The sequence below is a fragment of the Brachyhypopomus gauderio genome, unplaced genomic scaffold (assembly GCF_052324685.1).
Source record: "Brachyhypopomus gauderio isolate BG-103 unplaced genomic scaffold, BGAUD_0.2 sc47, whole genome shotgun sequence".
Classification (NCBI taxonomy): Eukaryota; Metazoa; Chordata; class Actinopteri; order Gymnotiformes; family Hypopomidae; genus Brachyhypopomus; species Brachyhypopomus gauderio.
The window spans coordinates 2,718,469-2,743,623 of NW_027506873.1; the positions used below are offsets into that span (position 1 = coordinate 2,718,469).

The 25,155-nt window shown below is 43.4% G+C and overlaps 1 protein-coding gene and 1 long non-coding RNA gene across 2 annotated transcripts; one reads left to right on the plus strand and one right to left on the minus strand.

Annotated features, from left to right (window-relative positions):
- Positions 1-596: 596 nt before the first annotated feature.
- Positions 597-12,766, minus strand: LOC143487560 (ran-binding protein 3-like). Its single transcript, XM_076986574.1, has 14 exons — positions 12,234-12,766; positions 7,106-7,164; positions 6,940-6,964; positions 6,748-6,813; positions 6,353-6,418; positions 4,869-4,934; positions 4,489-4,586; positions 4,052-4,152; positions 3,850-3,916; positions 3,633-3,726; positions 2,842-2,963; positions 2,551-2,671; positions 1,845-2,174; positions 597-1,658 (listed from the first exon to the last, which is right to left on the minus strand). The coding sequence occupies exons 1-14, from the start codon at positions 12,409-12,411 to the stop codon at positions 1,615-1,617; spliced, it is 1,437 nt and encodes a 478-aa protein (XP_076842689.1). The 5' UTR covers positions 12,412-12,766; the 3' UTR covers positions 597-1,614.
- Positions 11,785-12,616, plus strand: LOC143487561 (uncharacterized). Its single transcript, XR_013124295.1, has 2 exons — positions 11,785-11,882; positions 12,199-12,616. It is a non-coding gene; the product is annotated as an uncharacterized LOC143487561 (long non-coding RNA).
- Positions 12,767-25,155: the final 12,389 nt, after the last annotated feature.

Consider the following 25,155-nt stretch of genomic DNA (forward strand, 5'->3'; position numbering starts at 1 on the left):
ACAGAATATATACTGCCGAATTGAACTAGTGATGTGTCGGTCGCGAAGGAACCGGTTCAAAGAGCCGGCTCTTTTAAGTGAACGACGAGAGCTGCAGGGCCGGCGCCAGAACATATACAGTGGGAGGGGAGTCAGAAAATTTTGGGATGGCGTGTAACGATTGTTGAGCGGGCGAGGGGTATGGAGTGATTTTTGTTTCAATAGTTCCACAAAAGCAAAAGTAAATCCAAGAGCAGAAAGTATATGTTATGAATGCAAAACAGAAAAAAATGTATCAAAAGTATATATTTTTAATATAATTGGTTATTTGAAACTTATTTTCGTTTGCATTTTGACAAGTTTTTGGTTCCATTGTTTTTGTTTTTTTGGATTTTCCCAGTAAGGTCTTTTGCTTCTGGAATCTCTCTTTGCTTCTGCTTCGTTTTTTGCTTCTGACTTTTGGAACACATTTCACGTGTGGGAGGGTCTTAGATGAAGGCGTTCCTCTGCAATGTCCATTGGTCACTGATTCCGGACTGACACAGAGCTCAGAGACCGCCTCTGGGACCAAGCCACGCCCAAATGTGTCACAAGAGAAACAAGAGTCATGGTCCACGTGTTATAATTAGTTCTTTAATACATCCGACACAAAAATAATGTTATAAAAATATATAAGAATTTTTGGCAAATCTTCCTATATATTTTGGCCTTGAAAATTTGTCTGAGACAAATATCATTTTTGCAGATTTACCAATAAAACGATAGAACAGTTAAAGAAATTAAAAGAAAATATAACTAGATGTCTTCTGAAATTAAAATTTAAGAAACAGAACCATTGAAAAGCTTTTTAAAATAATTTTTAAGAGCCAGCAATAATACTCTTCTTGCAAGCAAAACCATAATTCAGTGCTGAAGAGCTGACATTGTACAAGATTATTCATGAGGTAGGCTGGAAATGCAGATCCTGTGTTATTAGAATGAAAACCTCTTTGCATTTGCTAATGTAGCATTAAAAATACAAGGCTGCAAACGTAGCTAATGACCTACAATATATAAGCTGTAGTAAATATATACTGCGCTTTTCAGGTGCATAGAATGAACAGATGACCTTTATTCCATATTTTTTGCAGAACAAAATTGAACTCCCCTTCTGCAAAGTGTTGCTAACAAAAAAATAAAAAAGCATTCAAACTCCATTTGAAGTCCTTTCCCAGCAACACATAAAGTGACAGAAATGTCCGGACTTGGAACAGTCCAAACATCTTCATGGTTTCACAGTATTCTGAAATGATCTCTGAGCTTGTGACTGCTTGGTGTGAAGAACGGAAAAGGTCAAAGCATTATTTTTGCTCATTACAATTCCCTCATCCACTTTTCAGGAAAAGAAGAAAAAAGAAAACAAAAGAAAATGAAAGTGTCTTTATAGCATAAAATTAACTCATTTATTCTTTGGCAAAAGATCACTGTCAAAAACTTTGCAGGCTCCTCCTTAAAAGTCTTGTCTATAGAGTTTAAATCATTGTGACTTCCATCTTTGGCCTGAACACAGATGGACAAGGTGCTGACAGGTGGTCAGGAACATTGGAGACTGGAGACACCATGGGAAACATTTCCACGCCCATGAAAGGGGAGGGGTCAGGGGCAGAGTGGAGAATGGCTTTGCCTCCAATTACAACCCCCTGGAAATGAGACAAAGGCGGATGTTCAGTGAAGTCTTGCTGAAGCCTGTCCATCTTATCTGGGTGGCAACTAAATGATTGAAGCCATCTTTAGGAATCAAACAGTCCTCACGGTGGCTCTTCTCCGTGAAGAACGTGACCGTAATCTAGTTGAGGCAAGCCACAGCATCACTCGTCATCCCTTACCAGATCTCACGTGCGTGATTAAGACCTTCTCCTCCTCAGCCTTCTCTTCCTCCTCGTCCCCTTCCTCCTCCTCGCCACTGCGAGGTCCATCTGGGTCTGTCGGTGCCGTCGCCCCGGAGGAACAGCGCAACGCCACTAGCCTGTGGTGCACAGCCACGTAGAGGCGGGCCACGTCACGGGCGCTGGCCTGGATCAGGAACACGCGCACGTCGCCGCTCTCCGTGTCCGTGGCCGTCACTTGCAGGTTGCGGCGTGCAGGACGCCGCAGGTGTGTGTGTGCGTAGAGCTTGGTGTTCAGGATCACTTTTAGATTGCCCTCACGCCTCATTACTGTCAGTGAACACAAGCAACAGGACAGTGAGCTTGGGCACATCCATTTTCACAATGTATATTTAGACTTAAAGTCACACAAAGTGTTGGGATATTTCTAGACTTTCTGGACGTCTGCAATTAATTTTATAGTTTATGTTAGGTCAAAGTGTGGTTTAAGTTCTTGCACAGTTTATTCTATTCTTCGATGAATCAGCAAGTTGAAACCACACTGGTCTGCATTATTCACATACACCAGTGGGAAAGGTATGGCCGATGTTTATCTTACATTTATAAGTGTGAGACGTGAGAAGAGTTCTAAAGACCCCGGACTAGGCAGTAGAATCGTGAAACATGACGATGTTTCAAGTGGCAGTGACATCACAGTCTCGCTCACCCATCCTCGACTGCAAACACCCTTTCACTCCTCTTTTCAGGTCGTTCAACCGTAGGACGCCCCTCCCTCTCTCCCTCCATGACTGCGTGCCTCTTTCCAGAACAAACAGCTTACACGTCAGCTAAAAGTGATGGGGGAGATAGATCTTGTAGTTTTTTGCCACAGGAATATTATGTCAGCAGCTGTGCTGATTGCCAGCTTAGACCGTCATGACTACATCTGGTTATTGCCGATAGGTGTGCCCAGCCTGTGTGTGTGTGTGAATATGGTAAACATGCACATGTGTCAGACCTGAACAACGTTGCTCTCCTTCTCCTCCCCAGTGAAGACCCGGACTTGTCTGGGTAGACAGCGCCTCCTACAGGCGTTCGTGTAGGCTGCTGCAGACTCCCACAGCGTGCTCTGTACAGTCACTAATGATAAACCAGGTTTTACAGTCATGCACCAAAACTGTTGAGATGCATCCTTCAACCGACAAAAGTGTCATCGACTCTTCATCTAATCTCTGTGGCTGAACTCTAAGAACATATAAATCACCTCTAGACTGGAACTTTATCAGCAAATTGGTCACTTAAACAGAAGCTTTATTATTAGTTTTGTGTCTTGTGTTTGATACAACCTTTGCATGATCACATGAAACTTGTTAATTCAAATCGGGAAATAAAATTTCATTCAAATAAAGGCACAAATAAAGCAGCAAAATGTATGTATAAATTAAATATGAATAGACGTCTACCACGTTACAAATGTAAATTGAATTATTGCATTTGAATTAGAATTTTGAGCTCAAAGTTGCTTGTATGAGTGGAACATGTAAATGCAAATTTAGGATTACATTGCCATTTTGCATATTAAATTTTTTTTAGTATTGACACAGATTAAGTTCCATACATAAGGTCCAGCACATTTGCTGGCCAAAACCACTACGTGCCTCTTTACATGAGCCACACAAGTATTATCTTAACACAGGCTGGGTATACAACAAGAACGCACCAATCTCAGCTAACATTACTGGCTTTTTAATATGGCTACATGCCAGTCTGCTTTTCTTTCATTGGGATACAAGCATGGGCATAACTTACTTGCGTTAGAGGCCTCTGAGCTGGAGGAGTCCGAGTCAGTGGAGCTGCATTCTGTCTCGGACATTTCCTCACTACACGGGCTTTTCTGTGGACTCTGAGAGGGGGAAAAAACCATTTACTTTGATCCAGCCAAACTTGCTGTGGAATGCCTGCTGAATGAACTAGAGATGATTAGAGATGCTAGCCTGCCAGGACTTGGAGAACATGTAGGGCTTACCAGAACCCTCTCGCTCATGTTCTCCCCAAACACAAACTGGGAACCTCCAGTCGTCTGTGAGGGGGTTCTGTGAAAGATGACATGATCAGGTTAAATCTTCAACACCGTCTTTGGGGCTGAAGCCCAGTGCATGTATGAGGGACCCATGTAGACTCTGGACTTCGCGTGTCACTTTGTATGTAAAGTTATTCACTCAGCTGACCTGCTAGTTTGCGGTAGGGGCTGCTTCTCCATGGTGCTGTAAGAAGAAGAAGGGAGAACAACAGGAATTCCAGAAAGGTCTTTAGCAGTTCCTCGACTAACCTGAGGGAACATATAAAACCATCAGAGTTTAATGGGACGCACTTACACCAGTGAAATCCAGTAAGCTGTGTGGTGTAAATCAGCACTTGTTTACAGCCAACGTTACAGGGTCGAAACACTATGTAGATATATAAAGCATGAATATGATGGTACATAAATCTCTGCACACCAGACAGAAATTACTTATGAGGTTGACTAAAAGGTTGACTTTGCTTTTCAGCCATGATTTTAAAAAAATGAAAGAAGACCCCATGTCTAATAGGTTAAATTAATGAAGGGATGACAGATCTCTGCATGTCTGGAGCAGCACAGTGGGCGTGAGGTGTTGCGCAATACCCGGCTGTGATGTGGCACGCTGTGGGAGTGCCAGCGCTCAGGTTCCGGCAGGGCAGGCGGCCTCGGCAGGGGGCTCTTTACTTTGGCCCGAGAACACACTGTAAGTGTGGCCAGACATCAGGTTTAGTTCCACATAGTTTATTTACAGACATTCACACTTGTACTTCAAAGAGTAAATGAAAAACATTTATGAAAGTAGCATAAATGAAATTTACACGCATTTACTGCCAAAGACCTTTAGCATACAAAGCATAAAATCAGAAGGTCTTTTAGTTTCTTTGTCCTTATTGTTAAAGGGAATGTTGGTTGTTTTTTAGCAAAGAAACAGCAGTCTTCCCTATCCAAAATTACTCTCTAACACAATCTTTGGAGATACTAACCTGTGGAAGCGGAGCCAGTAATCAGGTGACGTATGCTTGAAGGCATGAACACATTTGTTCTTGAGACTGTAAATGAAAGCAAGAAAATGCACACTTGTCGTTATTTATTTAGTTATATTTATTACTAAGAGGGAAAATCATCCCACCCTAATCAAAAGAGCCTCAATTTAAGTGGAAACAAAATACACTAAAAAAATATTTTAGCCTGCAGCTCATAAGCTCAAGAGGCTAGGGATGTATATCGTCACCACTAAGCTAGATTCGATACACATCTCGATACACTGCCAACGATGCGATATAACTGCAATACTCTGAAACCCCTTGTCGATGCGATGCGATGCGATACAAATGCGATGCGATGCGACACACTCACGAACGTAAGTTGTTGAGCGGGGGGGTTACGAGGGGGTAGCGGCCGCAGAGATGTCCACACCGTGCCGTCTTTTCATGCGTGTCGCCAGGTTCGTTGTGCTACTAACGTATTTAGCCCCACGGCATTGTTTGCAGATTGCGTGACCGCCTCACTGAAGGCGATGCATCGTGAATTCGCCCGCAAATTAAACTCGATGCACGTTGAATCTACCGATGCAGTCGCATCGCAGACATGTGTACCGATTCACCGATGTGAATCGATGAATCTCCACATCCCTACAAGAGGCTGAATTTTTCATTTTAAAGAACCTTTTGCTCTACTGACAAGCTGAAAAGCAATTTCCCTAAACCACTCAATCATTTTGAGACATAATCCCTCATCACATGACAGTCAGATGACTGTACAGGGACACCACAGTATAAACAGCTGTTCTAACTGAAACCTCACTGAAAAAAGTAGGATCTTCATTAAAAACAACACCCATCAATCTAACAGCAGGAATCGAACTCAGAATGTCCCTGCGGTTAACCAGGCTTATCTGTGTTGGCAAAATCTTAACTGTTGATTCAGGGTTCCATAGTGCTTACTGGGTGCAACTTTCTGCACTGTATGAAGCCCAAAATCCAACAATGACCCAGTTAGCTGGAGTTCACAAAGATTAGAACGCACACTGTGATCAAGAGCCTAGTCAGGCCCTGACTTGCCCCCACCCAGGGGAACATTTGGGTGATTTGTACAAAGCAAGTAAGGTCTTCTCTCCCTCAGGAACCGAAACAGAAGCCGCCGGATACAGAGGCATGGCTTGGAACGCAAGCATAGAGTGGATCGGTGAGATGGATGGGATTACCGGGGACCTACACTGGCACATGTAGACATGGCACCTCTGTCGGTACCTCAGGCAGATTCCAAACTACTGAGTGTATGAAGTTCCTGGGGTGTGGATTTACATTTTTGAGCCAAAAGACAAAATGAGAGACAGAGAGAGGGGGGGGGGGGATGGAGAGAGAGGGAGAGAGATAGGGAGAGGGAGGGGGGAGAGACAGAGAGAGAAGGAGAGGGAGGGGGGAGAGACAGAGAGGGAGACAGAAAGAGCGAGGTAGAGCTTGTTTACCAGGTAGAGGTGGAGGAAAGGAGAGAGAGATCGACCGGACTCGTCTGCCATTGTCACAGGGAAGTGCTGGAAGACAGAAAGAACAAGATGAATCTTGCTTTGTTTATTTTATTTGTTGGTTTATTTTACTAGAAAGACACTTAAGGAACCGATACGCAAACCGCCTGAAACACTCTACTATACTATACTATACTATACTATACTATTCTGCCATCTCTAGCCACTGTTATTTCATGAGAAGTGCAGACACAGTCTCTAAACCAATATGATGGCATTGTCCCAGGAGACCTGTGAAGGCACAGTCACCTTAACACCCCTCTCCTTAGCAGTCATACATACTGAAACGGGAACCAATGTGTTGCAGAAACGCCTGTAAAGAATTTCTGAACTCCCACCTTTTCTGGGCCGGCTCGGTAAGGAGGGACAGGTGAGCGACCTGACACGCTTGTTCATGCCAGCTCCTGGAAACATAAAAAGAATCTGTGACTGTAAGAATCCAGCACCATGAAAGCTTGTCTTAAAAAGCTAAGAAAGTCTTAATCGGAGTTCCTGTTGTGAACTTTTTGAGGAGTCAAGGCGTTACTTACCACTCCCTTCATCCTCGTATCTCCTCTGAGGAACAGACATACATAAGATGGGTTCAGCCTCACTAATAAATGCTCAGGGACTCAACACAGTCCTCCGTATTGTATGTTGGAGACTTAGACATGCTGGTGCTTAGTCAACATGTGTTTTCTCGACTTTCTGGCTTACCTTCACTGGAGCAGTTATTCTTTGGAAGATGAACATCGGTGGAGCAAGTACCGGCTTGGCTGAAGTAAACAGACAGATCGGAATCGTAGGGTAAACAACTGCATAATTCTCATACAATAATACAAGCTCTAAGACATAAAGAATCATGTAGAGCTCCAGTATGACCACAGTGGTATTAGTGACATCAGAAATCAGACCTCTCAAAGCAAATAGTCCATACATGGATTTTTGCAACAAATAAAAACTGCTTCTTATGGGATGTTTCTTTAAAGGTGCAGCGGAGGGAGAGTTGGAACCAGAGCCCATGTCTGAGGGCCAGCATAGGGGAGGGAATGGGGGGATTGGGATGGGGGGCTTGGGGCTACCCTGCTGGAGCCCCCCTGGGGGGGGCACACACACACCTCACGCACTCCACTTTGGCAATGGGTCAAACTAATCCTGGCTCAGGCTTGTCTAAGGGCTAATAATAAAGCACTCACTTTAACCCCCCCCGCCCCCAACATTGCAACTTGCCCTGTGTAGGCGAGAAGTCTGTCTGCGGTGTTGGTCGTACACCATATTTTACTGGAGCCTGATTTGTAAGCGGCTGAATGGCTGTGCGATGAGGCAGAGAGGGAGTTGTAAAGAGAAACACACTGCAGATTAATTGCACAAATGAGCTAAAGAATTGAGTGGTGGAGGTTATAGAACAGAGAGGCGTGGCTCTCGCTGGCCTGCTGACACCAGCTGCCTGTGTGATTGAGATTAGTCACACAGATGTGTCACAAATGGCTTGGCATGGTGTAGATAAACAGGCATCTGACCTGTCCCCCAGAAAGATGGACTCGTTGACGCTTTTTGTCATGTTCCTGGCTGCTGGTGCACAGAGACCTATGGCAAGGAATCTGATCAGCATGCCGCTACAACGCAAGCAGAGCATGTGAGCAAACGGCCAATCATTGGCACCGATGTGCCATTCGTTTACGAGCAACGTGACCCACAACTCACCGTCCAACACATAGGTGTGGTGTAGACACTTCGGGGTCCTGTAAAGCACAGGTGAGAGGTGGCCATTTCTGTGTTCTAAATGTCTCACTTAGGAACGAAGAGACAGATCAGCTCTTGTCTTGCCAAAACGGGACGGTATTATTTGTTTAAGCCAGTGGTTCTCAGTAGGGCCAGCAACAGGGGATGGGATGTGCTTGTTGTCCTGTGAAGTACTTCATATCCTCCTCCAATGCTTTTCAAAAACCTTTAGCAGTTTTGAGAGGCAAAACAATTCATTCAAACGTGCAGGGCATCAAATGTAAAACACTGAAATAAAGTACCATGTTCCTCCACCGGACTTACATAATCAAATTCCACACGGTCGGGCGAGTATTCTGCAAGCCGCTTCTGTAATGGGGTTATTTTTGTTGAAGTGGAGCAACGACCTGTCCACACCCACTCAGTTCACTCCCACCCACTCTCCTTTTAGCAAAGAGAGAGACTAAGCTTTTCTGAAGCAGACGTCCCTATGTTCAGGGAGAAACAGCAGCTGAGCTGACGGCAGACAGCGAGATTATTGTTTGTTCCGCCGTCTTGCAGCCTGCTCTGTCTAGTTATGTCACCAGAACGAAACAAAAATGGATGTGTTCGACGTCAAAGCTGCGTAAGAATGCTTGTGGTCCAAGCGTAAACGCCTCTCAGGCATTCAAATGTTTGCTTCACTGTTTATGAATCAAGGAGGTTTGCACCGGTTTCCACACAGGTTTGCTGCACAATATACCCTTGATGGCACCTTTAAGGGTAGAATTCTTGCAGGTCAGAGCCAGATTGACTGCATTTTTCAGTTTTTCTTGATATTTCACTAAATTGTTAAACACCGCCATCCAACATGCAAAATGTTTAAGGAGGACAGTGCCGTTGGGTATATGACAAATGACCCCGCCTTCTGTGTTTATTATTGAATAACCGCTTTCTGCAGGCCCGAGGCAGTGGCAGGGCCAAAATTATCCCAGCACCAGAAATGATGGATTTGCCTATTCAGCCTTGCATAATTCCATTTTAATACAGTTCATATTCTATTCATAAGAGTATATGGTACAAGTTCATTTCATTTCTGTGTACTCACAGAAACACAAGGCAGAGGCTGGTGGTTCACTGGTTAGCGGTCACATGGCACGGCGCAGTGTGAGAACGGCACGTCGTGTCTTTGTGACACCAGGCCATCGGCTGCCCGCCACCCCAAGGTCGAGTACTTCCAGCTGAATCTGACAGCCAGCTGAGTCATGAACCATTCCCCTCCACAATCGGCCCTTAAATCAGAGCGGGAGGCGTCTGCATGGTACCACCAGAATGGAAAAGCATCCACGCTTTGTTCTATTCCTGTAGGATGATAATTATGACCCGGCAAGCCAAGCAAACAATGTCATCCGGCCTGCTTTAGCAGAAAGCAGTCATTTGGCTCTTTAACCAAGAGCCAGTCAGGAACTGAGATGACTCTCACGAGTGCAAACAGAAAGGGGATAAAATTATTTAGCCGCTGTAATGATCCTGAATGGCTCTTGTGTACATTCTGTAATTTGAGAAACAATTGTTTGATGTCTCCTTTAAAGGAGGTGTTTCCCCCTCCTCTGCCCAAAGCTAGTCAAAGCTAGTTTTTATTTGTTCTGTTCTCTATGTCCTTGGCTGTTGAGAATCTGAACTGGCCTGGAAAGAAGCAAGGAACTTATTTTCTGGCAAACTCGGGACAAGCAATAAAGTCAGATGCCAACTGCTGCTGAACTCTACCAACCTCTGCCATATCATGGAACTAGCAGTAACTCCTCACACCCAGTTCTGGAACAGTCCATTGTTGGGGTGGTGGGGGGTGTGGGTGGACTTAAGGTGCAGGTATGGACCAGGCCTTTGCCATGGACCAAATTGCCCTTCAGAGACTAGTAAGGAGGTAGTAAGAGAAAGAGAGAGAGACAGGTAGGAAAACCATTCTTGCCCCCAATAGGCAAGAATGGCAGCATACACCCTTGTACTGCCCATGGCCCAAACAATAACCTCCCCCTTTCCACCCCCTCTGATAGATCACGCTCCATTGCCCTGTGTTCTTCTGCACAAGAGGCTGCATTCATGGAGCGTTTGGCCACAGGTCTGCTGCGGCTTCAGAGGTTTCCTTAATATTTTTCGCAGGCCAAACGAGATCAACAACAAGCAGCCCGGTCCTGCCCACTGCAGCTGGGTTTACTTAGCCAAGCTCTGCAAGATCCCTTTGTTTGACAGCGTCAGAGATTCAGCTGGGCCCAAACCCGACAAAGACCACAAACACCATCCACTAAAATGAGCCCATGCTGTGCACAATGCTCCGTTATGCCATTAACAAGCAGACGGTGGAGACTTCCAGGACATTAGGACTCCACTACATAAATTTCAGATTCAGCCGATGCCTCCAAATGACTGTAGTTTTTTTTTTAAAGCTCATTTGGCAAAACACCTTTTTGTACTCAGCCTGATCCACATGTACAAATGAGTAGGATATGAGGAAAGTGTACATGTAGCGCTTCTCATAGTCTGTTTAAGGGCTTTAGCCAAATAGAACACAATGTGTGATGAACAGTCTGCCATTCAAACACTTGGGTAACAGATTACGGATCATCTCATATGAGCTGTTTGATTTACATTGCAGAAGAAGAGGACGTGAAGATTCCGTTTATGCAACGTCAGGTTTCTAACGTTAGCTTTGTTTGGAGTTCCAGGGCTCTGACATTGTTTGCTCAAAGTCTGTTGTTGTGTGCACCATTTGAATGCGGTCATGAGTGCGACGGCTCTCTGTGAGCGGTCGTTGAAGCACAGTCGTCTCCAGCTGTGACTAAGCATGTAGCACCGTCACAAGCAGGGGCTCAAAAACGACACGCAGAATGTTCGAGGTTGTGCTTTACCGGGGCACAAGGCCGACCCGGTTAGGGGTTTAAAGGGAGTTCAGTGAAGAAACATGAAGCCATGATTCCGTCATACAGCTCTCTAAAACTTAAACTTAACAACTGTGTTTTAAACTGTAAGGGGAATTCCAATCGGCACCGTGTTGGCGGATTTAGGGCAGACTGCAGCGATGCCGCTGAAAAAGCACATACCACAGCTTTCTGAAAATTACCTTCAAAGCACTCAAGCGAACTAGGAGCAATAGTTGGTTTTGTGGTTTTATAGTCACATTCAGGATGCATAAGCCTTTTAAGCCTATTAAAAATAGAACTATTTGACAAGCTTGATATGTGCAACATACTGTGAATGTCATGAATTAGTGAGAAACGTCAGCGAAACAACACCTGGTGGAGGGAGGGAGCAGGCGTAAGAGCCAGAGCCTGGACTGGAACAGACAGGTGCTGCTCTGGAGAAACTGGATTAGGCTGCCTTGATCTGGTCGCATAATAAAAGCACCCTGAGCAGTCCAGAAAGCGAAACTGCCCCTTCCCAGACTAATCACCTCCTGACTGCCTCCCCACACTCCCCCTGAGCTCATCTTCTCTTACCACACTTCTCCCTGGCTGGTAACTGAGAGCACTGCACTGTCGTTAATAGGTGGTGGTCACGTGAGACGTGCCTACAGGAGAACGTGAAGCACTAATGGAGTGTTGTACTTAATTTCCTCCGTGACTGTATATTGTGACGCTCTTTAATACAACTGTAGGTGTCAACTGTAGGTGTCGTGTGTCCCCCACAGTGTATGGTCACAAAGCATCCGCACAAGCCACACAGGACAGGGAGAGTGGTCTGAGACAGCCAGAGCAGAGGGCAGTAATACTGAGATTTCTCAGCCTCATGTACTGAGGTACCAAAGGAGAAAGATCATATTTACTGTACATACTCTACTCAGCCTACGCCGTGCAGAGGTCACTAGAGTTGTGTAAACTTGTTTTGCAGATGACAGAATGAATCAAGCTGTAGTGTGAGTTACTAGAACTAGGAGTTACTGGAACAATAATCTGAAAAAAAATTATTTGCCAAATAGAATGAATAAAATTATTTGCCAAATAGAATGAATTACGTTTTTGACGTAATTTTTAAGATGCTCAACGGATAACGAAAACAGATGATTAATGGACATAACCTCTGCCTGCACTTTTGAAGTAACTTCTCTATAATAGGTCTACGGTGAAAGCGCACGGTGAAAACTCCTTACCTTGAAGTGGCGAACAGACGCTATCCAGACAGCGGGCAATAGAAGAGCGCGAGACATCCACTGGCGGACCAGTGGATAATGCGGATCTGTGCGGTTCTATGCCGAGTGCGTCTGTCGGACCGTCCGGAGACAGAGACATCATCATTCCAGGACACGCAATATCTGAGCTTAGTCTCATAGTCCCATGTCAGCAGTTCAGTTTGGTACTGAACTTCTCAAAGCGTGCAAGTCCTAACCTCACTACAACGTCAGCAGAAATGTTAATACCGACTCGCAAGTGCATTAAAAACCCAATTACTAATAAACGAGCAACCCTCCATACAAAAACTCGAGGGTAATTGCTGTTGACGTCTGTCAAATTAAAGCCTCAAAATCGAATTTTCTGATGGGTTCAAAAAGGTTGCTAAGATGACCATGAACTCCACGCTTGATTGTTAAGCAGAAATGTGAATGAATCGTCATGTGGCGTCGTGCCTCTTACTACTGCGCTCTCTCTATAATCACAATCACCCAAGTCGGGGGTGAGGCGATAGGCGTGTACAAAGTCGTGTAGTTTAGCACGCACGCTGCAACGCAATATTCAGCACTCAATATAACAAGGTAGCCAATAAAAAAAAGTTATTATATTTAGCATCTCGCTAATATTGTCGCAACTGAAGCTTTGATTAAATCAAGAACTAAATATTAGATCTTAGCGACCAGGTTTAATTTCCGTCACATTTATCAAGACTTATTGTTTATTGTAGTGTAGGCTAGATGCAGATTTCGGTGCTGTAAACTGCTTCGCTGGTTTGAAAATAGCCATGTTTGCGGAATCATTTGATCTATATCAATTAATGTCGTAAAATATATTCGTACAATGTTAAAATATTCAGGCTTAGAGCAGACTGAACCAATAGTGTACTGGGAACGGAATATACTTTGCAGTGGTTGCAAATAACCCTACGCGCGTGCATAGTACGCTGCATGTAAGTTTATTTGTACTGCTACGCTTGGGTTTTGTTTTTGGAGCGCTTGAATCTCCTGCCTCTCGTTCCGTCACGTGATATAATAATGAAATAATGACGTTACCAAGGGTCACTCGGTACCGGAACAGACTGGTTTCAGGAGCATGCTCACTAGGACTGCGGAATTTTCCACTCAGGACCAGTCGTGTAGGGCTAGTGCCAAAGGCTCGAGACTTGAGCGCTACTCCTGCGTGGCTGCAGCTATAAATGTATATGTTTGTGTAGACCTCGAGCGTTTTGCCTGTGCGCTTGAGTTATTCACCATGGTTTGCCGAGCATTTTCTGTCATTAGGCAATTTATTTACGGGAAGGTAAACAGATTACACCATGCACTGAACTTTATTATGGTTTTGAGAAAGTCTTGTGATAGTGTTTTTCAGTATTCTTGAGTTTTTACATTTTTATTTTAGGATAAGTTCTCTCTCTCTTTCTCATTTTCTGTCTGTGTGTTATCTGACTTGAGTTTATTGGATTCTTAAAGTACTTTGCCCTCATGTCAGGGTTTTAGCTCAAAAGTGTTGATTTTAAACATATTTTAAAGAACTTGCATAGTGTTCTGGATTTTACGGCTCTATGCCTTGTAATTAGGCACACAAACCCTCATATTAACACAATTCTGTTGCACCTTTACATGTAACTGTACTTGTTGCACATATGTGTAATGTTGCACAAGGATTCATTGATTGAACCACTACTTCCAACAGCAGCATTTTTTTAAGGTTTGTTAAAGCTGCCTTTCCTTAGATTTGGACTTTGAAGCTATGGGAAACTTCAGAAATGAACAGGAAGAGACAGATAAACCTTTGTAAACAGTTCATTTATGTAATTAGCACTGTCATTTGATGAGATCAGATTTGGATGACCACATGATGAAAGAGTCCTCCATGCTTTAGCATGACCACCACCCCCCCCCCCCCACCTTTCCAATATGTTCAGTGTTTGTACAAGGTTTACATATCAGACACTTTATTTCTCCTAATTTCACCGCTCCCAAATAACATGCATAAAATGCCATAATTCTTCACAGGTTTATTAAACAAAGTGACAAATATGTAATATTGTGTATATGTTTTATGTAATTTGTGTTTGGGAAAGTAGAATACATCATTTGAAAGTACATTTTAACACGATGTATAAACTTTAAATAAAAAATAAAATTAAATAAAACCTCCTTTGTCTCTCTGCTGTAGCCACATGGTGGCGCTAGTATCCAACTTGTGAACATCCATTTTTCTTTCAGATTTGATAGGTTCCGGTTAGTGCAAAATATCATACATGGTTTTTTTTTTTACGATTTTTTAAATTATTTTGAGCAGTTAACAGAAGAAAAAAACAAAAATGGGATTTAACCCTTATTTCGTGTTGGGGTCAATTTTGACCCGTTTTCAAAGTTCAGGTGTGTAAAAAGTACTGTTTGCTTTTTTGTATTGGAATAGGATTTCATGAGATCTTCAGAAACAGCTATTTTAACACAATAAAGGCATTTTTATAATTTTAGTAAATTTTAAAATGTCTCAAATTTAAAAGTACCCTTCATGGTGTTACGGGTCACCACTGACCCGGCATAGAATACTTGCTGTTGCTCCCATCACATAAAAGGTGTGACTCACCGCACACACCCAAACACCCACCCACACAAACACACACCCATCCACACTCCCACACACACACCCATCCACATTCCCACACATACACACCCACACACACCCAAATACCAACCCACCCACACACACCCATCCACACTCCCACACACAAACCCCCACACACACCCAAATACCAACCCACCCACACACACCCAACCACCCACCCACACACACCATTCCACACTCCCACACACATACACACACCCACCCACCTACACCCACCACACCACACACATACACCTACCACACACACACACACACACACACACACACACACACACACACACACACACACACACACACACACACCTACCCAAGCCCTCTCCATCTGGAATACAAACTTTCCCACAGAATATTGATACATACGTACACACACACACACACAAACCCCCACACACACCCAACCTCCCACCCACCCACACACCAATCCACACTCCCACACACATACACCCACACACACTACATACATATACCCACACACATACACCTACCACACACACACACACCAATCCACACTCCCATACACCCACACCCACCACACCACATACATATACCCACACACATACATCTACCACACACACACACACAGACACACCCTACCCTAGCCCTCTCCATCTGGAACACAAACGTTTCTGCAAAATATTGGTTCATACGTACACACACACATGCACACATACAAAATTTTGTTTTTCGATGTTTATAGCTTACACACACAAACAATTGTTCCGGTCATTGTTCTGGGCATTGTTCTGGTCATTGTTCTGGTAATTGTTATGGGCATTGTTATGGGCATTATTATGGTCATTGTTCTGGTCATTGTTATGGTCATTGTTCTGGTAATTGTTCTGGGCATTGTTCTGGGCATTGTTATGGTCATTGTTATAGTCATTGTTATAGTCATTGTTCTGGTAATTGTTCTGGGCATTGTTATGGTCATTGTTCTGGTCATTGCTATGGTCATTGTTCTGGTCATTGTTATGGGCATTGTTCTGGTCATTGTTATGGTAATTGTTATGGTAATTGTTCTGGGCATTGTTCTGGTAATTGTTCTGGGCATTGTTCTGGGCATTGTTATGATCATTGTTATAGTCATTGTTATAGTCATTGTTCTGGGCATTGTTCTGGTAATTGTTATGGGCATTGTTATGGGCATTGTTCTGGGCATTGTTATGATCATTGTTATGATCATTGTTATGATCATTGTTATAGTCATTGTTCTGGGCATTGTTCTGGTAATTGTTATGGGCATTGTTATGGGCATTGTTCTGGGCATTGTTATGATCATTGTTATGATCATTGTTATGATCAGTTATAGTCATTGTTCTGGGCATTGTTCTGGTAATTGTTATGGGCATTGTTCTGGGCATTGTTATGATCATTGTTATGATCATTGTTATAGTCATTGTTCTGGGCATTGTTCTGGTCATTGTTATGGTAATTGTTCTGGGCATTGTTCTGGGCATTGTTCTGGTAATTGTTATGGTTTTACAGGGTTCAATCTATAGTTTAATTTTCAAATTTGCACTTGATAAGTCTGTGTAAAAAGTAGTGGATGAATGACAGGCTATCGTCCATCTGACGTCTAGGGTTTGACACACGCAACCCCCCCCCACCCCCCGGCCCGGTCAAAGATCGGCACACATGGAGCCAAAAAAATGAAACCCTGAAATTGAAAACTGTGGTTACATGGATTTAAACACATACTAAGTTAGCTATGAGGTGAGAAACAAGAATTTTCAGGCCAATTTAATTCGGTCCGTGTCGACCCGAGACACCAAGAACTGTTTACCCCGTCTAACATAAGATAAGGGTTAACTTCTTTTTGACAGGCGCAGACGACCAATGTCAGATCACCGATGCAACATAAAAAGGACTATAAAAAAAATTGATCAAGGATTCGGTCACTCCTACACCCACAAATTCAGCCAAGGATCATGTGAAGCTGGATTGGGGACCCTATCATCTGTCAGAGAGATGATAGACTGGGGATAGATTGATGGAAATTGAATTTAGCTTCAGATGACACTTTTCAGGTTTCATTTTACTGTCGCTTTTCATAGTAAGAGAGCCCAACCACGGTGTAATAGAGGCTGAATATGGTGTAGTAGAGCCCGACCATGGTGTAATAGAGCCCGACCATGATGTAATAAAGCCTGACCATGGTGTAATAGAACCTAACCACGGTGTAATAGAGCCTGACCACAGTGTAATAGAGCCTGACCACAGTGTAATAGAGGCTGACCACGGTGTAATAGAGCCCTACCACAGTGTAATAGACGCCGACCACAGTGTAATAGAGGCCGACCACAGTGTAATAGGGCCCCGACCACGGTGTAATAGAGGCTGAATATGGTGTAGTAGAGCCCGACCATGGTGTAATAGAGCCTGACCATGATGTAATAAAGCCTGACCATGGTGTAATAGAACCTAACCACAGTGTAATAGAGCCTGACCACAGTGTAATAGAGGCTGACCACGGTGTAATAGAGCCCTACCACAGTGTAATAGACGCCGACCACAGTGTAATAGAGGCCGACCACAGTGTAATAGGGCCCCGACCACGGTGTAATAGAGCCTGACCACAGTGTAATAGAGCCCGACCACAGTGTAATAGGGCCCGACCACGGTGTAATAGAGCCTGACCACAGTGTAATAGGGCCCAACCACAGTGTAATAGGGCCCGACCACGGTGTAATAGAGCCCGACCACAGTGTAATAGAGCCCAACCATGGTGTAATAGATGCCAACCATGGTGTAATAGAGGCTGACCACGGTGTAATAGGGCCTGACCATGGTGTAATATGCCCTAACATGGTGTAATAGAGCCTGACCACAGTGTAATTGAGCCAGACCACAGTGTAATAGGGCCTGACCACGGTGTAATAGAGGCCGACCATGGTGTAATAGAGCCTAACGACAGTCTAATAGAGCCTGACCACGGTGGAATAGAGGCCAACCATTGTGTAATAGTGGACGACCACGGTGTAATAGGGCCCGACCACGGAGTAATAGAGCCCTAACATGATGTAATAGAACCTGACCACGGTGTAATAGAGGCCGACCACGGTGTAATAGAGGCCGACCATGGTGTAATAGAGCCTAACCACTGTGTAATAGGGCCTGACCATGGTGTAATAGAGCCTGACCATGGTGTAATAGAGCCCGACCACGGTGTAATAGAGCCTGACCATGGTGTAATAGAGCCTAACCACAGTGTAATAGAGCCTGACCACGGTGTAATAGTGGCCGACCACAGTATAATAGTGCCTGACTATGGTGTAATAGAGCCCGACCACGGTGTAATAGAGTCTGACTAGAGTGTAATAGAGCCCAACGACAGTGTAATAGAGCCTGACCACGGTGTAATACAGGCCGACTATGGTATAATAGTGCCTGACCATGGTGTAATAGAGCCTGACCACAGTGTAATAGAGCCTAACGACAGTCTAATAGAGCCTGACCACGGTGTAATAGAGGCCGACCATGGTATAATAGTGCCTGACCACGGTGTAATAGAGCCCAACCACGGTGAAATAGAGGCCAACCATTGTGTAATAGAGGCTGACCACGGTGTAATAGAGCCTGACCACAGTGTAATAGAGGCTGCCCACGGTGAAATAGAGGCCAACCATTGTGTAATAGAGGCTGACCACGGTGTAATAGAGCCTGACCACAGTGTAATAGAGGCTGACCACAGTGTAATTGAGCCAGACCACAGTGTAATAGAGGCCGACCATGGTGTAATAGAGGGCCTATGGGTGTAGTAAGCATTTCTGGTTGTGAGTTATGGCTGCCAGAGTTAAGTTCAAAGTTATTTATAGTTAGAAAAATAAGGTTATTGTTTAAAGTTATTTTTGAGAGAGGTAAGTATTACATCTGTGCATGAAACTTCAAATCAAAATGACATTGTGACATTACTTATTTTGGATTGCAGCTAAACCTAGCATGGTTTGTTAAATGTCAGTTCACAGCTTTGATTTCTTTTTCCTTGGGCTTGTTAATTGAGTTTTGAATCAAAATGAAATGGCTTACTTGAAAGCAAATATAATTGAAGCTCTCAAATATACCAATAATGTCACGGTGAGGGGGCCGGGTCGCCACCAGAGGGCGCGCAACCCGGCCAGCAGCCGATCCCAGCACACACCCCCGCGCACGCAGCCACTCCCACAGTCGCAATCACCATCATACTGAGCACCTGTTTCTTGTTTACTTTGCACTTCTTAAGCCCGCAGGTCGTCTGGTCCAGTGCTGCACATTGCCGCTACACGAGCGTCTCTGGTTGAGAGCGAGTCCGTCACTGCGTTCCCTGCCGTGTGTGTACGCTACGAGCTTCACCTTGCATCCACAGTGTGTGCGCTACGAGCTTTACCTTGCATCTACAGTGTGTGCGCTACGAGCTTTACCTTGCATTACTTGCAGTGTATGCTATACGAGTGTTACTGGTTGCCATGGATAATAAACCACCTTCTGTCCAACCCACGTCTCCGGTTATTCAACAAAAATAATTTCTATCTCAAACCTGAAAATCTGCCATGTGCAAAAGTATGTGAACTCTCCTTGCAGAACTTGCAGAATGGTTCCCTGGATAATGTGGAGTTATCCATGTCTAGAAGCAGAACATCAGGCCCAGACCTTCACCTTTCCATCATCATGCTTCACTGTTGTTTTCTTTATATGCAGTGTTAACTTTTCTCCAAACATGGCACCTGTGATTATGGCCAAAAAATTAAATTTTGTACTCATCTGTCCAGAGAATGGACTTCCAGAAAGCCTCTGGTTTGTCCAAGTGCTCTCTGGCAAAGATTCAACTTTGTTTATTCTTGCAGAGGCTTCCTTCTAGCAACTTTCCCATTATTGCCATGTTTATTGACTTTTCACCTGATTGTAGACACATGTACATTTATCCCAGATACAGCCAGAGAGATCTGGTGATGTGTGGGCTGGTCTTCACCTGAATGATTATTTTTCTATGTGCTTGTTGGCTGTCCACTTCTGGGCAGAGTTGCTGTGATGCTGAGTGCCCTCCATTTGTAAATAATTTTTCTTACAGTGGATGGATGGAGCTGGAACCTCTCCTTTCTTTTCTTCCTGGGTTTCCTCTCCCTTTCAATCTCATTTTAGTTTCATTTGATTGGTCAGCTTAATTGATTGTATATTACTGTTTACAAACAGAGAAGTGGGTCTTAATAAAACACATTTTAGATATCTTCCCATTTTGAATTCCTGCAGAAACATGTCCGTGAGAAGTGAGTGTTGTGAATCTACTGATGTTCGAGTGGTCTGCAGGGTGTATGCTACTGCCCTGTTCTGTTAGAGCTGAATAAAGCCCACTGAACCTCTACACACAAAATCTCCCATCACGCCTTTTGGCCTTTTGTGGAGGTCATACTCTGTGTATTTCTGGAGTGTTTGTGAATGATATACGTTGTGCACCAGTGCAGTAAACCCTTAGAAGGCCTTTCAGAATTTAGACTAATAAGGTACACTGTAAAAAATTTCCATGTAAAATTACAGTAATTTACTGGCAGCAGTTTCACCAGTATTATACCCTATTTTTACAGTACAGATACTGTAATTACAATTACAGCACGGACGTAGTTTTGGGGGGGGACGGGGGGGGACATGTCCCCCCCACTTTTTCAAAAGCCGGTTTTGGTCCCCCCCAGTTTTTACAGTTAAAACCAAATATTTAAGTAGTGACGAAGTCATGTCCCCCCCACTTTTTAACGGTAAAAAAACCAATATTCAAATAGCGACAAATCTAGCACTAGGATCATGCAGCACCCCCCCCCCCCCCCCCCCGCTTAACAGTTCGCCACCCCAGGTTGTGTCCCCCCCACTTATGAAATCAAAACTACGTCCATGAATTACAGCATAATACTGTAAACACAATCTACACAATATTACTGTTTTTTTTAAACCTACAGCAATTTAATGTTAATTTCTGTTACAGCTAACAGAACTCTGTATACAAAAACAACAGCTCAAAGGGCAGCGGTAGCTCAGTCGTTAAGACGTTGGTGTTGCAATCCAAAGGTCCTGAGTTCGAATCCCCCCTCCTCCTAGCTGCCACTGCTGGGCCCCTGAGCAAGACCCTTAACCATCAATGGCTGGGTTCATATTTATGGCATTTGGCAGACACCCTTATCCAGAGCAACTTACATTTTAATCTCATTTTTATACAAGTGAGCAATTGCGGGTTAAGGGCCTTGCTCAGGGGCACCTCAGTCATGGCCTAAGGTCTGGGAATCGAACCCACGACCCTCCGGTCACAAGACCAGTTCCCTAACCACCAGGCCATGACTGCCCTTATATAAAATTCTAGCCTAAGTATTTTTCTAATATTTTTTGTTAGCTTCGTACGGTTAGCTAAAAACTTGGATTAGGTTTTCAGGTCCACGATGTAACTTGCACCACAATGCAGTGTTACAACTGCTAAAACACTCAAGCAAGTAGAAAAAAATAGGGAAAAAACTCAGGATTTTCTAATCTCCCAGCAGCCATTGCTAATTACAGTTAATTACTGTAATTAGGAAATGCTCAAAAGGGGGCGCTCGAATTACAGCAAAGATACCCACAATGCTTATCAGTTCACAGCAACAACTTCCTGTATATGAAGTATACAGTAGTTTACTGTCAGATTTTCCCTGTAAATTTATAGTCCTGTTAAAGAACAGTAAATTACCAATTTTCTGTTTGTATTAACAGTAGAGTGCTGTTTTCAAAAATAACAGGTTAATACTGTTGGAATTCTGCTGTAAATTAACAGCAATTTTTTACAGTGTAGGGGAGACCAGGGACAGTTGTAACAGGGGACAGTTGTAACACCTTGAATTCCTCCAAACAGAAACAAGCTAGAGTGATTACACTCACTGTGCACATACTCAGTTAGACTGTCTTCTTGCTAACAAAAAAGGAGCCACATTTGAAACTCCCAGAGAAGGTAATCACCAAAAGTGTTTTTTTGGGGTAAAAATTTTACTTTTCTATCAGAGGTATTTTTTGGATACTGTCCTGAGATCAAATATTTATGAATCCAAATAAGTATTATTAGAATTACTGTATTGTAAGCTAAAATTAGAAATGATTAACATGTGTCCAACTAGCAGTCAGGCTCGTTCACATGAGGTGAAAACATAACTGGTGATACTGGGATGATTGTAACGCCTTGTTACGATGATCTGTTATGATCTGCCAAGCATTGTGAAGAGTGCCCTTCCCCTGGCTGCAACAACATCAAACATCAAATTCAGGCAGGGTTTGTAGGCACTGGAATTTGGCTTTTTTAAAAGAGATATTTTTAATGACATCGACTTTGCACCATCCCTGGTCACAGATCGCCCATTGCCAGTGACACCACAGGTTCCATCTTCCACTGCAGCTGCAGTGAATGCAGTTTCATGTATTACAGCTCCAACACCCACTGTGGCAACGGTGGCATCCTACACACCACCTGCAGCATTTTCCCCATCACACCATGTGGTGCCTGAACCTTCATCCTCCCCATCACACCATGTGGTGCCTGAACCTTCATCCTCCCCATCACACCATGTGGTGCCTGAACCTTCATCCTCCCCATCACACCGTGTGGTGCCTGAACCTTCATCCTCCCCATCACACCGTGTGGTGCCTGAACCTTCATCCTCCCCATCACACCGTGTGGTGTCTGAACCTTCATCCTCCCCATCACACCGTGTGGTGCCTGAACCTTCATCCTCCCCATCACACCGTGTGGTGCCTGAACCTTCATCCTCCCCATCACACCGTGTGGTGCCTGAACCTTCATCCTCCCCATCACACCGTGTGGTGCCTCCTTCTCCTCTTTTTTGGTCATGTGGTGTGAGAGTAAACATTAGGCCTATTTAAAAAAAGAAATAAATAGTCACAATAACATTAATGATAAATAATCTTTTTCATTTTGATTGATTAATTAAGAAAATTTTAGATGTTACAACCGTCCCTGGAGTGACTGTATTTAAATCGATTTTGCAACCTGTACATATTTCATAAACCCACTTATATACATTGTTTCAGTAGTTGACACATTGAAGTTCATAATACAGCAAGTTGGCTATTCCAGTGTGAATGGTTCTTGATTTATTGGAAAAATCACAAAAAGTGTTACAACTGTCCCTGGTCTCCCCTATTAATTACTTCTTGTTATGTTTTAGGCATCTAATCAGTTCAACTTGGTGTCTAAGCACACACATTGGTATGACAACCCTCGAATGAAGTGTTGGTAAAAATGCTTCTGTCAGCATCACTATCCACCCCTCCGTAATGCTCACTCCATTCCCACTTCTCCCCCGTGGACTTACTGTCTTCAACAAATGTAAAGTTCCTGCAGTAGATCATCACCAAATAATTTGTGAGACACCAACTTTTTATCTCCTGACATGTAAGGGTGTCTGTGACAAAGAGGATTACTCATTTGCTCTGAACCACTGGAGATTTGGGGGAGTCCTGCCAATTTCTAAAGCCTGACCAGAATGTTAACAGTGAGTCTCTCTGCCTCCTGTCAGGCCTGCTTTGCATATTCTTAACAGTGCAAACATATTCAAAGCTAAACTTTTGAGTTGGTCTAGAGGGCCGGGAGAAAAGGAAAGCTTGGTGAAGAATGGAGCCCTCATACTTGGTGTTATGGAGAGGAGAGTGATTAACATGCATGTGGTGTGACCATCCTGAATAAGGTCCCTTCAAAAACAAAAAAAGGCTCTTATTTGGTGAAGCTTGGTGACACACAGATGAGAGTCAAAGCCTGGCTAATTCTTTCCTTGTCATGTGTTTGTCTATATTCAGTGGAACAAAGGGAAGATGTTAAAGATATCAGTGCAAATGTTGGTTTGAAGATGGGAGAGAGGTTGATACACTGAAGCATAGTTCCTAAATTACTTGACGTGCGAATACCGCAATTAAAATTGCCAAGAATATCTGGCAATGTAGTAATTCCCAATAAAATCAAGAGGCAGACTCCAGAATTAATAAAAGAGGATAGTTCCAATATTTATTGCAGGTCAACTTTAGCATATAATAGAGGCACCCTCCAGAGAATATCTGTGGAGTCCAAGGGAGGTTTAACACCTTTCAATGGTGATATTTGAACCGCTCACCTTTTTCTGCATACTAACTTGAGAGTCCATTATGTCAAATTATGTCCATTTGTCCATGTATTATTTATTAACTTGTTATTTATTAACTTGTTATTTGCTTTTGAAATGTTACATCAAGGCTGACCTACCTACACTGACCTATCAAGGCCCTGGTGTGAACCTGAATGTTGCATCTTGCACAAATGTCTATTTGGGCCTGTTAAGGTCCCCGACAGGCACACAGACGGGCACCTGAAGATACAGTTTCCTGCTCTTCAAATGTTTTTTTTTCACTGTTCGTTCCACCCTGTTACCTTGCCATATGACTATTTGGTGTTTTGAATACCAAAAATGTTTCTGCAAAAATAGTGAAGATACAATTTTTTTAAATTTTACTAAAATAGCAGAGTGTATATGTTTTACAGCATCAAAACTATTAGTGTATTTCAAATAAAAGATTAAAAAAAATTTTACACATAAAAAAACAAAGCAGACACCAACCAATCGGTGGTCATGATCAGAGAATGTTGCCACATGCCATTAAACGTCTGATCATATAGACCATATATATCATTAATCAATGTCTCTCAAAGAACGATTAATTAATTAACATCTCTGATTACTTTATCATTATTCAATGTCTCTCATCAACATTACACTTGACCAGGGTCCTTTTCAAAACAGCAGTTTTGTTTTCAATATTTAACCATTTCAGGTCTGCAGATACACAGATGACACATTCACTAAAGACCGAAACCTTGTTGTTCTCTCTCTCTCTCTCTCTCTCTCTCTCTTTCTCTCTTTCTTTGTCTCTTTCTTTGTTTCTCTCTCTCTCCCTCTGTCTTTCCTTCTCTCTTCCCCTCATGATGGTCCAGTTTGGGTCCTCTTGAATCAAGATGAATACTGAGCAGGTATTCGCAAAAAGAAACTTCTCTTCTGTTCACATGTAAACCCAAAGAATACTGAATAGGTGAATAGGTGGCTTTGCTCACATATGAACCTAAAGGAGACAGCCAAGCTAATGACAGAAATATCAAAGTCCTTTCCATCTTCAAAGAGAAGTAATGGATTATAAGATGAGCAATCAGGTTTATTTCCATAAATGTCACAAATAATCTGCCCTTATTGGAACATTTATCTGACAATTGGGACAAGCACTGAACTAGAACCCTCCACACGATTA

Bases quoted from the DNA above. Each gene is read 5' to 3' on its own strand.
- LOC143487560 (XM_076986574.1), bottom strand. From the start codon at position 12,411: ATGAGACTAAGCTCAGATATTGCGTGTCCTGGAATGATGATGTCTCTG. The intron at 7,165-12,233 runs GTAAGGAGTTTT...TGTTTACTTCAG, and splicing joins CGTCTGTTCGCCACTTCAAG to CCAAGCCGGTACTTGCTCCA. The intron at 2,964-3,632 runs GTAAGTTATGCC...GTTTATCATTAG, and splicing joins CTCAGAGGCCTCTAACGCAA to TGACTGTACAGAGCACGCTG.